The sequence below is a fragment of the Neopsephotus bourkii genome, unplaced genomic scaffold, assembly GCF_033783945.1.
Source record: "Neopsephotus bourkii isolate Nb327-2 ecotype Australia unplaced genomic scaffold, CSIRO-AGI_Nbou_v1 NB_1767, whole genome shotgun sequence".
In the NCBI taxonomy this organism is placed as follows: domain Eukaryota; kingdom Metazoa; phylum Chordata; class Aves; order Psittaciformes; family Psittacidae; genus Neopsephotus; species Neopsephotus bourkii.
In genome coordinates, this window is record NW_026902241.1 from 4,983,484 (window position 1) to 5,002,248 (window position 18,765).

The 18,765-nt window shown below is 38.3% G+C and overlaps 1 protein-coding gene across 6 annotated transcripts in view; it reads right to left on the bottom strand.

Moving 5' to 3' along the window:
* The window catches only part of UTRN (utrophin), a 369,401-nt gene that overhangs the window by 78,238 nt on the left and 272,398 nt on the right, over positions 1-18,765 (bottom strand). For all 6 annotated transcript variants that reach the window (XM_061378712.1, XM_061378711.1, XM_061378710.1 and 3 more), the window contains one exon: positions 6,280-6,409. In XM_061378712.1, the coding sequence (XP_061234696.1) occupies positions 6,280-6,409 (130 nt within the window). The remainder of the gene's footprint in view (positions 1-6,279; positions 6,410-18,765) is intronic.

Here is an 18,765-nt window from a genome sequence, read left to right on the forward strand (position 1 = left end):
TTTATTTTTATTTTTTTAATCTTACTTATTACATTATCTCCACTTCAGCAGCTGCTCAGAAAGTAAGAAAAGCCTGTATTCACTGGACCGTCTGTTTACCAGAGAGGAAAGATATTATCTGACCTTGCAGTCAGGGAGAAAGAACAGAAAAACATAGTATGCCTCTGTCATGGGCAAAACTTGATTTTAATAAGCTTTTTTTTTTTTTTTTTCACAAACAAAATAATGAAAACACCAAAAGCTTTTCTGTGTCTCTATCAGAGACAGAGTGCCACGGATGAGAAACTTTCAAGCCTGAATTTTACAGCATATAGTTTCATCACAAGCTTACATATTTGGAGAATACTTACCCAGGAAAGTTATCAATAAAGAAAGTTCTCCTTGCATTAAGATTTGATTCTAAGCAACTGTGCTTGATCTTCATTATGTGGACTTCAACTAGTGATCTCTTCCCACCTTGACAAAATTCCATTAATTTCCTTTCACTTGTGCTATATTCTCAATAAAACATACAGAACTGGACCTGAATTCATGCCTACTCCCTCTCCCATTATGTCAAACATTGTGTCTTCTGTGGTTCAGTCAAGCTTTGCAGCAAAAAACAATGGATGACACAGCACTATAACCGTTATGAAAACTTTCAGAGCATTTGAACAGGCACAGTGGCACCCTGTCAAACTCCTAAGCAGAAGAACCAAACGCAGTACTATCATTGAATGAAGTCTTTATCAGCGCTCCAGCAAAAGCATTCTCTGGATTTCTAACAATCTGGACAGAAAACTCAGTTCTGATGAGACGGGAATAGGACGCTTAAAGAACTAGCAGCAACCGTTTTTTTGTGGAAATGTAGAAATTAGATTCCAAGAACCCACCCATGCAAGCATAACAAAGTATGTCACCTTTTTCTCTTATTTAAATATCTATTGCATATGTAGTTAAAACAAAGAAAAAGCATATTTTCATCTTTATCCATTCAGGTTTTCTTCTATGAAACCTGAACACTCTTCAAACTAGAGAAACATAATTAAATAAACAGCGAATGAGGAAAGTTACTGCAGGATAAAAGACAAATTACCTTTTGTCTTCAGAAGATAGAACTGCGAAAGCATAGAAAATGAAAGCTGTTAACCTCATGTATGATTAATATTTCTGGAAAGGGCCCTGAATATGGGCTCCAGATAAAGACAAATGAGAAAAATGCTAGCAAACATACATATCCTTCAATAATGGTTGTTGATTTCCCAGTGGATGCTGGTGGGGAAGACATGGAAGGCCGAAACAAAGAGAAAATAGCTTCAAGTTAAAAGAGATAATTGAGTTGTCCCATAGCATCTACCTACAGAGAACCCAAACAGATTACAGCAATCCTGAGAACCGTGCATTTATCCAACATAGTCAATGTAATTTGTCAATATAATCAAAACACATGGAATACTTCTCACTAAAATCAAGCCACCATTTTGTAATAAATGGTGTGATCCAACATGAATTCACAATACTTTTGCATAGCGGAAGCCCAAGCAACGTGTTACTCCAGAAACATACAACTTAGTTTTACTCTGCTCTTGCCACAAAACCAGAAAAATCCAAATATAACAGTACTGTTATACCATTACCAAGCTACTATGTCTTCTTCCAACTTCTGTTGCACTGTTACAGCCTTACCAAGCTACTATGTCTTCTTCCAATTTCTGTTGAAGTGAGAATACTAGTGGAAAGAAGGCTATCCCCACTGTATCCCAGTTACTCTAGCCAAGTCAGGAATTAATCCTATGTTTCCAAAGCACTGTGACTGCAGATTGTGACAAGCCTTTTATTTCTTCCAAAGATCAATAAAGATTTTTTCCTGGCACAGCACATACGGCAGGTAGCTCTTCAGCAAGGCTGTCGAAGACAGATATACACCCCCTAACAGCATTTCAGAAAACAAAGGCATCTATTTTATTCCAAAATAATATAAAACCAGAAAATAGCCAGGTAGCATAAAAGGTAGGGCTCCTTGACTTGATAGCATTCTATAACAACAAAACAGGTCTTTGAAACATCCATGTTCTGAGTTTTTTTAACTTCCTAAGCAAGTTTCCTCAGCATGTTTCCTCTTCTATACACTTAGTTCAATACTCTGCAATTTCCGATTTGCTTTCTTGATGCTCATTTACAGTGTTTTAGAACTATGTTTGCTCTAGAGTATAAGAAAGGAATTTTCCTTCAAGCACCATCCTAACCTTTGACATCTACCAGTCATCCGCACTACTAGTAGCATAACTGAACATGGCTTCTACCTGGGAAGCACCCTAGTATTTCAGCTAAAACTGGACCATAACAGAGCATACAGTTCAGGAATTACTATAACTCTGCTTATATCCTCAGGTCCTCATGGTTAAAAAAAAAAAAAAAAAAGAAAAAAAGAAATCAAACAAAACCAAAACAATAATAAAATTGACCACTATGGCCTCAGGCCATCCTGTTTCCAATACTCAGCTGTTAAAAATTCAGCTCAGCTGTGTAGCAGAGAACAAAAAGCTATTCCAGGTGTGTGTAATAGCTAGTTTTACACAATAGCTTATGGACAGACACAAGTGTTTGAAAATAGAATTATTGACTGCTATATATATATTAGAAAAGAGTAAATTGCCTATTTCCAGTTTGATTTTCCTTGCTAAGAGGAAAAATTCTGGCAGAGATTTACCTGAACTTGCTCAGTGGTGGGAATCAAATAAGTTCGACTTTTATTTATGTCTGAAAAGAGGTGAGTATGTTGTCTACAAGCTTATAGTAAGTATATGCATGTAATTCATTGATATCTACTAATATATTTCTCCTATAACTCAGATGGTATTTATGGGGCTTCCTACATATTCAATTAAGAGATAACAGATGGCAAATGCTAAATTTTAAATTATGTGTTTATGACAACAACCTTTGCTACCAAACAGCAGGTTTCAAAGCTAGGAAACCGATTGCTGTAAGAAAACTAGAAGCTACTGAAGGACTTCGACAACACTGCAGACTCCTGGAAACAGTCACTATTGCAGTGAGAATCAGTGTGGTGACCTATGGTAACATACTGGATGTTAGTTTATGTTATTATCTCTGCTTCCTCACTGCAGCAGTGGAATTTTGAGGACTGAATTTCAGCAAAGCCGTATCATCAGTCTGTAGGACCTTGGAAATAGAAAATATTATTTCTCCTTTCCTTTATGTTTCCCATGGCCTGTAACCTTACCAACAGTATAAGGATCTAAGAAGCCAAATATAACTATTCCATTGAGAATTTTAATTTAAATTTTTAGATCTTTGTCCTATATCATGGACATGTGACAAGAAAGCTAAAAATGCAAGCATTTCCAATTTCCTTATTCTGAACATCTATAAAATTCAGCAGCTGGCCTGCTGGCTTATCAGTCAGCTCCAATCAACTACTGAATCAGCTCACAGGCAAGAAGAGTTTGAAGCTCATTTCTTCACTTTTATTCCTATGGAAACATGGCAAAACAAAATCAGAAGAAAGGACAGACAGGAGATAAGATTAACTTAGAAGGACATTTCCTGAAAGCTATAAGAACTGTGTTTGACTGCGCCAGTTACTACAGGGTGCAGTAGGAGGACAACACAGGAGGCATAAAGCCAAGATGGGAAGAAAAAAAACTAAGGTGTGCTCATAACCTGATTTTACATTCTTGTGATATATTTGAAATTAGGAACATTATAGACAATAATGGGTTATCATAAGGCATCCTATAACTAATATTCTCTGTGGAACAAACAATGAATGTATATATGCACAGGTCCTTAGAATATGTCTCGATGAGTCAAGTTCAAAACTCATTCTAATCAGTTTTCTCCTAAATCTCTCTCATTCCTTGTCCCTGCAACAGTGCAAGGGGCATAAAGAAAAAATAAATAAATCAGTGTATGGCGAGAGATAGGTTGAACAGAAAAAAAACATTTACAACTTTACCTTCTGCAGGTTAGAAAACCCTCTCCCCTAAACACCCCTGCCATTACACAGGGTAAGAACTAACCTCAAGAAACAACGATTTGCCAATTAATGTGATTATGACTTAAAAGAAAAAGGTTTTGTTACTTGTATGTTAGAAGCAGCCAAACCCACATTCAGATCATGACCGTACAGTGCTGTGTACTGCTACACACTGTGCACAGGATCTCTGTGAGGGGTGGCTGGGGCTGCCAGCAACTGGGGTGCTGGGGATGGCCAGCTCCAGATGACAGGGCACAGCTGAGGCCCTCAGCCACACTGGTGGCACCTCAGGGAATGTACTTAGGATACAGCGGAAAACACCAGAGAGAGAAGAGGAGGGAACAAAAAGGAGAAAGAGCAGAGGGAACACCAAAGTCCAAGAAGGAGCAGCAGCTCCATGACAGATACTTCCCAGGGAGAGCCCAGAAGAGGTGAGAAGAGAGCAGCAGAGAGAAACTGCTAGGCTGTCTGTAAGACCCATCACCTTCCCACACCACTTGCTGCCCTGTTGAAGAGGTTGAGCAAGACCTGTCTTCATAACAAGGAGGGAAGGAGAAAAGGAGACAGGAATAAAGGAGTCAAGTTGAGCCTAGGAAAGAGGAGAGGAAAGCTATGGTTTTTGTGTTTTCTTTTTGATTCTCACCATTGAATCTATAATTAAGTATTTATTTTAAATGTCAACAAATAGTTTATTTTTCCCAAGCTAAATCTGTTTGGTCCACAACGGTAGTTTGCAATAGATCTACATTTGTCCCCATCTTGACCTGTGAGCTTTCTCAGTCCTTTTCTTCCTATCTTCTGCCTCTGTCCCACCGAGGAAGTGAGGGGATGGATGGGTGGGAGTTTGGCTGGTAGCCCATACTAACCCCTCAAAACAAGAGTCTACGGAGAACTACTGAGTGTGAACAAGGAAGAGGAAAATTAGTTCAATGCACACCTATGAAACTTTCCAGCCTGCACATATTTGATAATTTTTCAAATATGATGACTAGACAAGAGATACTCATACATCACTTACACACCATCTGCCTGGCCATTATTGTTATGCACTTTAGCATGGTCATCAAATTCCCTGCTATTTTGTTATCACTGCCATCTGTAAAACTAATAATAACAACAATACTACAATAGACTGCAAAACAAGAATTTATCATGCAGCTCATTTTCTGAAGTCTGCTTCTGCTCTTTCAGTCAGCACTGACTCAATCACTTATATCAACCCCTGCTACACTGGTAACATTTTATGGATTGGCATAATTTGTGTTGGGTTGTTCTGTGGCTTCTGAGAGGAGAATCTGTGACTTCAAACTTTTGTGTGAAAAAATGAGAAAATATAAACCCAGCATTGCTTATTTTTCAACTGCAGGGTTGCTTGTGATTTAGACCAAAACATTAGACATGCAATGTATCAAGTAAGTCTGAGAGTAAAGACAAATCATTTTTTCGGGAGTCAGGAGTTCAAAAAGGAAGTAGTAAGATACATTATAGCAGCTAAGGTACAAGAACTAATCACAGGGGAAAATGATTCATTTGCTTTAATCAGCAGCTATTCAAACTTTATCTACAAAGCTGAATTAGGGAATATGAAACCACATTTGCACGGAAGTAACAGAAAGTACAGATGCAGGAAAGATCAGTAGTTTCCATTGAAGAAACTTTAAAAGTTTGCTATGGAGATGTATAGAAAGATGTATGGGGGGAAAAAAGCCCTAACTCCTCATACAAGCAGCTATACTGTAATTTTGCAAATTATAGAGAACAGTAAATTATTCACATCTTACAGCAACTGGTATTTTTGTAAAAATAGATTACTAACTTTACCAAGAACAATTCTTATGTAATTGAAAGTAAGATTTTATAATGTTGTAGCTTATATCAGAAACATAATTCTAGGGGTTAATTACGCAGATATTTGGTATATTTTTCTATTTTTTGGTTATGGGGGTGGGGGAAAATGATGATTTGTATGTGCATCCTTCCACTATTATTCTGATTACACTTAAGGTGCATATGTTATCCTGTTAAGAAAAAGGAAAAGACAGAACTAATGACTTTAGTGTTTTGAATCAAAAATTGGAAAAGGAAATTCCGATTTTTCTATTTCTTCCATGAAAATGTGAGTACATGTAAAGCAGAGTATATGTTCTGAGGCTAAATCATTGAAATAAAAGCAATCAAGATGTGATTTGGAACATTCTGAAGTCTAACCAAATAATCAGGATATCAGATATGTACTAGAGACATGTAAGACCTTTTTCTCTCATTTTGACCATTTCCAAAAGTAAGTATTTCCTGACCTGTTTTGGAATGCAAGCTCCTTCTTGGTTCCTCAGGCCCCTCAATTGGTTGATCAGCAAGGAAAACTCGTGCCTGGTCCACAGCATTGAGAATGGTTTGTTCTTTATCCTTCAGTTCACGCCTCAGTGCCTTTGGGGAAGGAAAGGAAGAATGCCATTTGTAACTTGATCTTCGAAACAACAGATACTATACTGTTTTCTCTGTTTTCACCTCTCTGACCAGACCTGTCTAGTGAGTGAGTAATAACCAACATGTCATTTAGAATGCAAGATGAAATGTAAATTTTACAATACAGAAATGGCAAAAAATTAATTAAGGCTAGAAGGGTAATTTCTACAGAACTGATTTGAAGAATTCAACATAAGAAAGACAGTGATGGTAGGTTTCAAAAACACATAACAGAAATGATTACATTAAAATTCTAAAAAAAAAAAAAAAAAAAGTAAAATTAAAGGTTTTATTGCTAAGAACAGGACTGCTCATGTATCCTAGATTACGGCAACACACTTTTTTCTTTCTTGGTGGTGGAATAACATAAAATTGCATCTACTGAAACTACAGAATATAAATTTACAACTGCCAAAAATAACTGCAAAAGTACTTTATGTTCCTTTGAAAACACTTCCTCTTATTTGTGTTTTCTATTTATTAATATTTTTAAAACTGAGAAGACACATAACCAGAACTTTTATGATGATAAGTTGCAAAAAAAAAAATAAAACCTTCAAATTAGCCAACAATATTTTGAGCCTTATTATGCAGAAACAATTGAGCCTTATATATATATATATAACTTATTTTTTTATATATATATATAAATTCTTTAAGATATTTTCATGGTATTTGAAATTTTGAAATTAATTTCAGGGTATTTTTTCCTACAGCAATTATGACTTTTTTAAAGGGTTAAGTGTAACCACCCTTTTTAAAAACAAACATTCATAGGTAGTAGGCTGTAATGTTTCCTACAGGCCATTTTCTTCCATTCATTATTTTAAAGTTTAAATCTGTCCCACCTAGAAAGAAGCTGTTTTGCGTCTTTACTTTGTATTACCTTCTACCAACAGAAACACAAAGGAAGGTACTTTAAATATTATTAAAATTATATGCTTAATTTTTCCAGTAATTTTTTTTAGATCTCATTACAATATCAAGGCTTGTTTTGCTAACACAATCTGCTCAGGCCCCGTTCCAGCTTAAGAAAAGTAGTTAGTGTTGACGACATTTTACAACTGAGTGATTTCCACTACAGAAAACCGTGGAAAAAGTTACTACAAATGTCTCACAAATGCTACTTTTTCTCTCTCGCCAGTATGTCTCTTACTGCCACAAACACAAAACCCACCTACCTCATGACTTCAGCTTAGCAGGAGGCAAGATGTTAACCCCTCCACCTTCTCCTCTGGTTTACTCCTTTATTCTCCTTATTTTCCCAAATCCTTCCATTCCTTCTCACTTTAATTCTGATCCAAATTAAATAAAAACCCCATATCAACATAAACTACTCACTGAAAATACACTAGTCTCCATTATATTTAGGAACTTGCATTATAAAGTCATACGCTCAGTAACGATTGTTTTTATGCAAAAAAAAAAACAACCCACCTTTTCAGAGCAGTGTTCTCTCTACATGCTTTTATATATCAATAATAAAAATAAATCAACTAAGCCCTATTCTATGCAGAATTCAGTATATACAATGTTTAATAAACAAAAAAAATGCAATTTAAAAACAAGCCCTGCTTTGTAAAAACTATTTATTTTTTTTACAGAAACTGAAGTATTGTAAAAGCAACAGTCCTGAAGAATCCCTTCAAATCAGCACAATATGTATCAATATTTTAATTTCACAAAGTACACATCAGAATAAGACTCTTCAAAATCATTCATAATTTACAAATCATGAAAACATTCTGTCTACAGGAACCTATCTCAGGGCAGGAGGAGGACAGGAAGCCACTATCACTACTGTGCAATTAAGGCTCAAAAATTACCCATTTTAAAGACTTTTGGTTAGTAAAGTCTGTTTGGATGTATCATTAAAATACAAGCAAAATCTTGAATTTCAAAGATGTTGCCAGAAACAGAGGGGATTTATAATTTCAGTGTGAAGTAGGAAATCTTTTGAGAATTACTTCTTTTTTCCTCTCTCCTGTCTACCTTCTCATAGTGTGCTCATCAGTTTCTCCTGATTACCCTCAATAAAACTTCTATCAAGTTTGACCTAAGGGACCTTGTATTTAATTCTCTATATCACTGCCACTGAAGTTGATCAAATTGAGGCTGACAAACAAAGATTTTAAGACTTTGGCCCCGCATCAACTCTAAGTCATCCATGGCATTCTTCATTAATGTGTCCTGACAAAAGAAGTCTTTCAGAACAAAAGAAAACTTGCATATGAAATCATAATACTGAAATGATTTAGTAGTAAATAAGAGTATTTTGAGCATACTATAGACTTTCTACATTATGCTTTATATATACTTTTTTTTTCTTATGCCACAGAGGCAAAAATAATTTCTGGAACATCCACTCAGACTTGCATAACTTTATTCTTTGTTTCTTAGCAAAATTCAACATATTTCTCTGTCTCTTTCTGCCAGTAAACAAAACCAGCTATGAGAGTACATGCTGTAAGAATAAACAAATATATCAATAATACACTCCTGTCCTTCAAGGCAAACCTCTCTGAAACAGAACAAAAAAGAAACCTACTTATAAATCTAATCTTGAGCTCAAACATCATCTGTCTTGAGTGAACTGAAGAAAGATTTCATTGGAAAAAAATCACATCTACAAGAACGCTACAGACTAAAAGTCATAAAAACCCAGCAAAGAACATAAAAGCTGCAATACTGAATTTGATTATCATATTACAGATTTTTATATAATAAGAAATGCAATAACGTATTTCGGTGTTTTATTTAGTTTTGGAAGATACCTCCCCAATGCCACTCAGAATGGGTGCACACCTTTTTTTGTCATTAAGGACAAAAATCGTTAAAACATTTGTAGAGCTTTGAGCATAGCACATGTTCCGCTAGAGGGAGAACTCTTTCCCTGTAGCTAGCTGTACTTTTCAGGGAGAAAATTAGGAGAATGCTAATATTAGAGTTTTGGCATAGATTAAATAAATAGTAAGTGATGGTATGGCAAAAGACTTGAAGGGCATCTTAAAACTTGTCACTGAAACTGCCTATTAATAAGGTAAACTCAGGAATGCTAATATTTATTTGAGCCCTGCTGGGCATGCAGATGAAAAATGAAAACGTGAACACTGAGCACAGACATAGATAATTATTTTTTCCCACATGATGTTATCTCATATTTATAAAAGTACAATGATATTTTAAAGCTATATTGGTCATACAAAAATGGGTTGTATGTAACCTTGGCAGTAATTCATACCACCAAATTTATACTACAATTCTAAATTAGGTAATGGTTTAAAATACAAGCTTCACTTCCGTTAGTAATCCAGTAAGTGACAGACGACCATATGCAACATTTACGCTTCCAGCAGTTCTATACATTTGCAAATAAGCCAGGACATGGATTTTTAGATTCCTGGAGAAGCCAACACTAATTTTAGACATTCTTGATTGTTATAAAAGAAGGGGAGAACCCTGGAAACCTAAAACCTGGTGAGCTGATGCAATGTCAGTACAAACAGTTTTCAGAGCTGACCTTAAATAACACCAGTCAAGAATAATTAAAAAAATCCTCCTCTGAGACTTGGAAGAATTCTTCCACTGGAAGATGGACACGAGCTCACACAACTACACACTTGAAATGTTTTATTCATCATCACACAAAGCAACAACTATGAACAGCATCACAGAATTCATTTTGCAGTTATGAGGGACATCCTTCAAGGTAATTGACTATGGCAGAGTAACCCCACCAACACAATCCTTCTCTCAAGGGAGAGAACAAAAAAGTGTTAGCTCCCTGATTTACAACCATTAGCCAATTATTTACACTCCATATCTATTTGTTCCTCTTTTAGTAACTGTGAAGCATGTATTTTTCTCATTATAACTTTGGAAATTATATACCATTTATTCTGTTATACAAAGTTAATCTAAACCATTTGCGCTCTAGTCAGTGGAGATGCTATGATTTTTAATAAAAAAACTAACTTCTCACAAGCTAACATTTTTTTAACTTAGCATCTGAATTTATAGACAAGGGATTTGCCTAAACCAAGGCCTTGCAAAATGTGTTGGAAATGCTTTGTAGCTAAAGCCTTTTTTCACTCCTGAAGAATTAGAAAGCTAGAGAAACTTTAGGTATTCATGAATTATTTACACTGTTTAGTGTATCCTGTAAGCACCTATTTCCTTCAATTGCATCTTAAAATTACTTTCAGGCATAGTAAGTGGGCTTCCAAAATTATGCAATGTTGATTTACAGTCTTTTTTTTCTCTTTTGAGTTGTACAGGCTTGTATAGAATAATTCAAGGAGCAGATCAGCTTAATAGTTCCAACAGATGAAGGCAAAGCTAATTTCAAAGAAGACACATGGGATGTTTCTTAAAACCAGAACATATTTAAATCAGTTCTTATTATGCACTCCTTCAAGAAGTAAAGATGCACATTATTGTAACTCATATAAGTTTATCACATTGTAGCTTCATGTGCCAACCTGCAGCTCCTGTAGCATTTACTTATTTAGTCATCTTTATTCTGCACCTGGTGCCTGGAAAACTGCTACTTTTATACACTCAAATGGAATTTTTAAAATCATCTGCTGCATATAATAGAATGGGGAGAACAAGTTGGATGATTGAGAAAAACTTGAAGGAGAGTTTTTTATAAAGGTCAGAGATCAAGGTTGTGACAAAGTTTCTACCAGCTGCCTGCATCATTAAAGAATCAACTAGAAAGAAAATAAGTGTAACACGTTTAAAAGCTGCTCCTTCATGACAAACACTATTTAATATAACATATATACATAAAATTTCCAAAGCAAGTATTCTGGTCTCTGGACTCATCTCTATGTGAAAGTCAGCTTTATAATGTATCTACCCCAGCTGATACAGAATATATTCAAATAAAGAGAAATATTTAATTTGAGATCATAGAATAGTTAGGGTTGGAAAGGAACTTAAGATCATCAAGTTCCAGCCCCCTGCCATGGGCAGGGACACCTCAAACTAAACCATCTCACCCAAAGCTCTGTCCAACCTGGTCTTGAGCACTGCCAGGGGTGGAGCATTTACAACCTCCCTGGGCAACCCATTCCAGTGCCTCACCACCCTTACAGGAAAGAACTTCTTCCTTATATCCAATCTAAACTTCCCCTGTTTAAGCTTTAACCCGTTACCCCTTGTCCTATCACTACAGTCCCTCATGACGAGTCCCTCCCCAGCATCCCTATAAGCCCCCTTCAGATACTGGAAGGCTGCTATGAGGTCTCCATGCAGCTTTCTCTTCTCCAGGCTGAACAGCCCCAACTTTCTCATCCTATCTTCATATGGGAGGTGCTCCAGTCACCTGATTATCCTCATGGCCCTCCTCTGGACTTGTTCCAACAGATCCATGTCATTTTTATGTTGAGGACACCAGAACTGGTGAGGTCTCACAAGAGCAGAGTAGAGGAGCAGGATCACCTCCTTCGACCTGCTGGTCACGCTCCTTTTGATGCAGCCCAGGGTATGGTTGGCTTTCAGGGCTGCAAGCGCTCACTGCCAGTTCATGTTCATTTTCTCATTGACCAAGACCCCCAAGTCCTTCTCTGCAGGGCTGCTCTGAATCTCTTCTCTGCCCAGCCTGTAGCTGTGCCTGGGATTGCTCCGACCCAGGTGTAGGACCTTGCACTTGGCATGGTTAAACTTCATGAGGTTGGCATCAGCCCACCTCACAAGCAAGTCAAGGTCCCTCTGGATGGCATTCCTTCCCTCCAGCGTATCAACCGAACCACACAGCTTGGTGTCATCGGCAAACTTGCTGAGGGCGCACTCAATCCCACTGTCCATGTCAGCGACCAAGATGTTAAACAAGACCGGTCCCAACACCGATCCCTGAGGGACACCACTCGTTACTGGTCTCCAGCTGGACATTGAGTCATTGCCCACAACTCTTTGTGTGCAGCCATCCAGCCAGTTCTTCATCCACCGAGTGGTCCACCTATCAAACTGATGTCTGCCCAGTTTAGAGACAAGCATGTTGTGTGGGATAGAGTCGAACGGTTTGCACAAATCCAGGTAGACGACATAGACTGCTCTACCCCTGTCCATCAGTCCCATAGCCCCATCATAGAAGGCCACCAAATTGGTCAGGCAGGATTTCCCCTTAGTGAAGCCATGCTGGCTGTCACCAAGCACCTTGTTGTTTTTCATGTGCCTTAGCATGCCTTCCAGGAGAATCTGCTCCAAGATTTTGCCAGGCACAGAGGTGAGACTGACTGGTCTGTAATTCCCCGGGTCATCCATTTTCCCCTTCTTGAAAATGGGGGTTATATTTCCCTTTTTCCAGTCATTGGGAACTTCACCTGACTGCCATGATTTTTCAAATACGATGGCCAGCAGCTTAGCAACCTCATTTGCCAGCTCCTTCAGGACCCACAGATGGATTTCATCAGGTCCCATGTACTTGTGCACATTCAGGTTTTTAAGAATGTCTCGAACCAGATCCTCTCCTACAGTGGGCCCACGGTCTTCATTCTCACAGTCCCTGCGTCTGCCCTCCAAGACTTCGGTGGTGTGGTCAGAGCATTTGCCAGTGAAGACTGAGGCAAAGAAGTCATTAAGAACCTCAGCCTTTCCCAAATCCAGGGTAGCCAGTTCTCCTAATAGCTTCCGGAGGGGGCCTACGTTGTCCCTAATCTGTCTTTTATTCACTACGTACCTATAGAATCCGTTCCTGTTATCCTTAACACCCCTAGCCAAGTTTAATTCTAACTGGGCCTTTGCTTTCCTAACCTGGGCCCTAGCTTCCCAGACAAAATCTGTGTACTCTTCCCAGGCCACCTGTCCTTGCTTCCACCTTTTATAAGCCTCTTTTTCCCTTCAAAGTTTCCTCAGCAGCTCTTTATGCATCCAAGGATGTCTCCTGCATCTCCTGCTGAACTTCCTTCTAGTTGGGATGCAACACTCCTGAGCTTGAAGCAGGTGATCCTTGAATAGTAACCAGCAGTCTTGGGCCCTCCTGCCCTGTAGGGCTATATCCCATGGAACCTTACTAAGCAGGCTCCTGATGAGGCCGAAGTCTGCTCTCTTGAAGTCCAGGGCAGTGAGCTTGCTGCACGTTCTTCTCACTGTCCTGAGCATCTCAAACTCAACCATCTCGTGATCGCTGCACCCAAGGCTTCCCTGGAGCATCACATTTCCAACGAGCCCTTCCCTGTTTGTGAGCATGAGGTCGAGCATGGCACCTCTCCTTGTCGGCTGCTCTATTACTTGCAGAAGGCACCACCACTATGGCACCACCCTTCTAACCATTTATTAACCTGACAAATCCTCCTAGCCTTTTTAAGGTACTCCCCTTTGACCTGGAGATTGATGAAAAGAATCTGAGCTCCAGAGCCCCTAACCACCTCTCCCAGGGCTCTGTAGTTCTTTATGTTCTCCGGGCTACTGCTATCTATATCCCTAGCACCCACATGGGTCACTAGAAGTGGGTAATAGTCAGTAGGACTTACTAGAGCAGGCAGCCTCTCTGAAACATCCCTGATCCATCCCCCAGGTAGGCAACACACCTCACTTGAGACCGGGTCATGCTGACAGATGGGTGCCTCTGTTCCTTTCAAAGTAGAGTCCACTACCACTATGACCCGCCGCTTTTTCCTGGTAGCACCAGTAGACATCTTTTTTACCAGTGCATCAGCTGGCTGTTCATGGTGCAAGTGTGTTTCCTCATTAGCCCCCTGCAGACCTGCAAAGTGGTTCTGGGCGGGGGCAACAGATTTAGGAGGAAGACCCTTGCTTTTAATTGTCCTCTTCCTCCTTTTTTTTTTATTTTTGGTTTGTTACTAGTTCCCAGCTTCCTGGGTTAATGGCCTCCTTTCCCCCATGAGCTACAGTGGACACTTGAGGCCCCTGTGCATTTTGGACCTGGTGCAATCAGTCCTGCTTCCTCACTACACATTTACCTTTTATTGCTTCATACAATTCATATAATCTATGTGGCAAAAGAAATAACGGAGAAAAATGGTGCCTAATATAATCATTAATATTTGGGGATACAGATGCATGCAGCACATGGGACCCAATCCTACGTGTTCTGATAATCAGTGACAAACGGTGACCAACACCAGAATAAGGAAAGGAAGGCAAAAGTCAGAGTGGAAAAAAAGAGGAAGCTGTTTGCCTCCATAATAAATATATATTGAGTATATCATAGAATCATCATAGAATTATAGAATTACAGAATGGTTTGGCTTGGAAGGGACCTTAAGGATCACCTGGTTCCAGCCCCCCCTGCCATGGGCAGGGACACCTTCCACTAGATCAGGTTGCTCAAAACCCCCTCCAACCTGGGCTTGAACACTTTCTAGAATGGCGCAGCCACAACTTCTTTGGCAAACAGTGGTCTTACCATCCTCAAATGGACACCTAGAAGTTCCCATGCTCTTCCACCAAGGATGGAGAGAGCTCAGATATGCCCCCGCATCCACATAAGTGAGGTTCATACAGGCACAGACCTGAAAGCTGGACAATTATTTTTTGTTCAAATAGAAGAACCTCAACAGAAGTTTAAGTTTTGGAGGTGCAAAAGACTTCTCAAAAAGGACCAAAGAAACTGGGTGGCAAAGGCTGCATTTTTCTAAGTTGTCTCTCAATTTACCATTTACGACTGTTCCTGTAGCGGCAATACAGACCTTTCAAATAGGATGGTAATTACGATGGTTCAAAGTGAGAGTAGACCTGGAAGTCACCTCCAAGATAAATTCCTTTTTTGCCTACACGCACAGGGAAACTAAACTGAAAGGAATATAAGAGCATAGATGTGGGCAAAAAGAGAGAATTAGACTATGTATATCGAGAATTTTTTACCAGAGGAAAATAAATGTTAGCCTTCTTAAGACTTGCCCTTTGATTTATCAAAAAAGATGCCTCAGGCCAGAAATAGGGGTATTTCTTCACTGAGACTCTTTGTCCCTTGATGATTTTCCTTCCCACTCTGGTCTATAGATGAGTACATGTGCTCATGGGTATTCACCAAAATATCACCCACCTCTGTATATGCGTTAACAGATATGAATTACACGAAATAAGCATCTATATCTAATTCTCAAAGTGTTTCACAAGAGTATAGCTAAAGAAAAAGAGGATGGAAAGTATACTTTAGCACCTACTGATGAGACTTACCGACATGAAATATGAACTGTTACTAGCACCTTAAAAGCTAATAAACTGACAATCTCAAACTGTGTCTATGAATTTATATAGTGACACCCTAAGAAAGGTTAACTGACTTCCTTCTGAACTTGTTAAAGTAGCTCAAAACCAGCAAGGTCATTTTCTTCTAACGTTTTAAAACCAGAAATGGACATGTTGAAGTCTGTTTGGAAAGTTTCCACTCCCCATAACCTTTCACAGACTTTGAAAGAACTCCTTTGTGCACCAGAAAAGAATCCAGTACTACATTGTACTTGCAGAGGTAAACCTAATATTCATACAGATTTCATAAGAAAAGACACTGAAACTTATTCTTCAGTTAAAGAGTACAAGGCTACAGTTTTTCCTAAAACATAAAATGAAAATTATTTTTCACACAGTTAATGATTTGCCAAAAACTTATGTAGTCTCTTCTGAAGGAAGAACTGTTTTAGGCCTTTCATTCCCTAGAGATACTACAGGATCTAAATCCAGCTACAGAAGAAGGGAGACACTGCTTAATTGAGCAAAGGTTACAAAACAATCAGGCATAATGAAGTTCATTAATGTCTTTCAACAATCTTATGTAACTGGATTTCATATTTCCTAGCCCACCAGAATGCAACTTTGGTATTTGTGTTTCTAGGTCAATGACAAACAAGCTTTGGTTTTCCTGAGAAGTTTGGAAGGCTCAACAGAGCATAGTCTTAGGCACCAGAAAGCACGGAATGCTCACAGCACTTTTTTATTATTATATTTATTTTTATTTTTTATTTAATATGATTTTGAACTAACTACATTGAAAAAACGCAACCAAGCCGATACCGTAAAAAAACCAAACCCAGACTGTGCATTCCTGAGCAGTTGCCAAAGACATTATCTCCAAAATGGATTTTCTAAGACTATATTATTACTGCTCTTTACACAAAAGTTACCTGAAAAGACAGAGCTCTCTCTGTGTTAACACAAATTCCCCACTGAATGAACTTCTGAAATCCTCAGAATTATAGCCGTTCTGGGTTTCTGAAAAAAGGTTAGTGGAACCCTGTCGTGATGGGTTTATTAAACATGTAGCACATGTCCACTGAGCTGGCTTTGTTGGGCCTCTTTTCCTTCTTCAAGAAAGCCATTCTTCAATGTTAAATTCTTGTTTTGCATTTCTCGGTACTAAGACTGAGCTCTATGTTTATGGCTAAACTTTCTCTCATCAATGACAATATTTACCAGGACTGTTAAAGAGCCACCAATCTGTAGGTTGTTTTGTTTTATGTGCTCTAGGTTTTTATTGGGGGGAGAAAAAAAAAAAAGTATCATATAAACAAAACAGAACAAAATCTGCTAGAATACAATGCTTCTTTTGCTCAACCAGACTGTTTCTAACTTAACTGAGCATATTTTGGTCTAAACCCATTGTAATAAAACAGCTAAAAGAAAGCCATGATAATGATTAGAGTTGATGGCTTGGATAAGACCACACAAATGGATAAAAATAACAGAAAAAACTATTACACAACAGCAGTAATCAACCTGCTAGCAATGGAAACAATTTTCAGGTGCCAAACTGCCTGTAAATACACATTCAGTTTTATATCAAAGGACTACAATGTGCTTTAGTGAAGGAAAATTAATCCCACCAACCTTTACTATGGAAACACAACAGCCATCCTGCACCAACAACTTTGAAATATGAGACTTTTTTTTTTTTTTTTTTAAATCCTACCCTGAGGAAAGTCATAACTAGGTTTGCAGGGCAAAAAGAGAAATGAACATGCAAATTCTGCTTTGGATTTTTCTGAAAGAGGAAGATTACTATGTGAGAGCTGGGCTTGTTTACCCTGGAGAAGAGAAGGCTCCAGGAAGACCTTATAGCAGCCTTCCAGCACCTAAAGGGGGCCTGCAAGAAAGCTGGAGAGAGACTTTTTACAATGGCAGGTAAGGATAGGCCAAGGAGGAATGGCTTTAAGCTGTCAGAGGGTAGAGTTAGATTAGATATTAGGAAAAAAATCTTTATTCTGAGAGTAGTGAGGCACTGGAACAAGTTTCCCAGAGGAGCCGTGGCTGCATCATCCCAGGAAATGTTCAAGGCCAGGTTGGAGGGGGCTTTTTGCAACCTGGTCTAGTGAAAGTTGAACCTGTTTGTGGCAGGAGAGTCAGAACTAGACGATCTTCAAGGTTTCTTCCAACCTAAACTACTCTATGATTACACAGTTCATACTAAAGGTATCAACCAGCAAGTTGTGATGTTAACACACACGCTTGTGTTTAACAATTACAGATGATCAAGCCCTCCATTTTAAATCAGATCTAAATAACAGCACTCCAAAAGTGAAATATCCTTGAACACTAGGCCAAGGCTCAAAACAAACTGGAGTAGAAAATGTCATCTACATATTGTTTATGCAGTCCACAGGGTTTGGGCTTTTTTTGTAAGACACGCACATACATACAGCTGTAAAATAGTTCACTATGCCCTAATGCACCATAGAACAGTAATATGCTCAATGAAACCTGGTTTCATTGAGTCCTTGAGTTACTACTCTGCAAACACACTTGAGGCCAGAAAGCCAGCAAGCTCTCTACATCACTTATGAAAGATCAAGTTATGTAGTACTGATGTGCTTCTCCAGGGAAGGCACACCTAAGCACCAACCCATAAATAAGCAAAACTGGACAGAAATTTGAAACATCCAATCTTCTTGATTTTATTACTAGTTATAGAAATCCTACTGATGAGACATACTCCTGTAACAATACAAAAAACTTAAAAATGAACAGTGTAACAAATAAAGTCGTTCCTTTCAGGTATTCCTTTGTCATTGACTAATATCAGCAGACTAGAAAGATGACAGGCTGCAATGTAGCAAACACTTTACAGTTATTTTGTAAATAATATATTTTTACAGTTAGTTGAAAAGACAGAACCAGACCTAGAGCAAAATCAATTTATACCACTTCTGTCTCAGTCACTTAAGCAGGACGTAGAGACTACTTTAATAAGGCCTCTTCATTACAAATGACTAGATGGCAAAAGCGATTTAAAAATTGCTTGATGAGATGCAATGGCTTTAAAAAGCTCAACTTTCTAATAACTATCAGACTTATAACATTAGCATATGATCTATAAACTCTGGACTACACTTAAAAAAACCCAACTCCAAAAC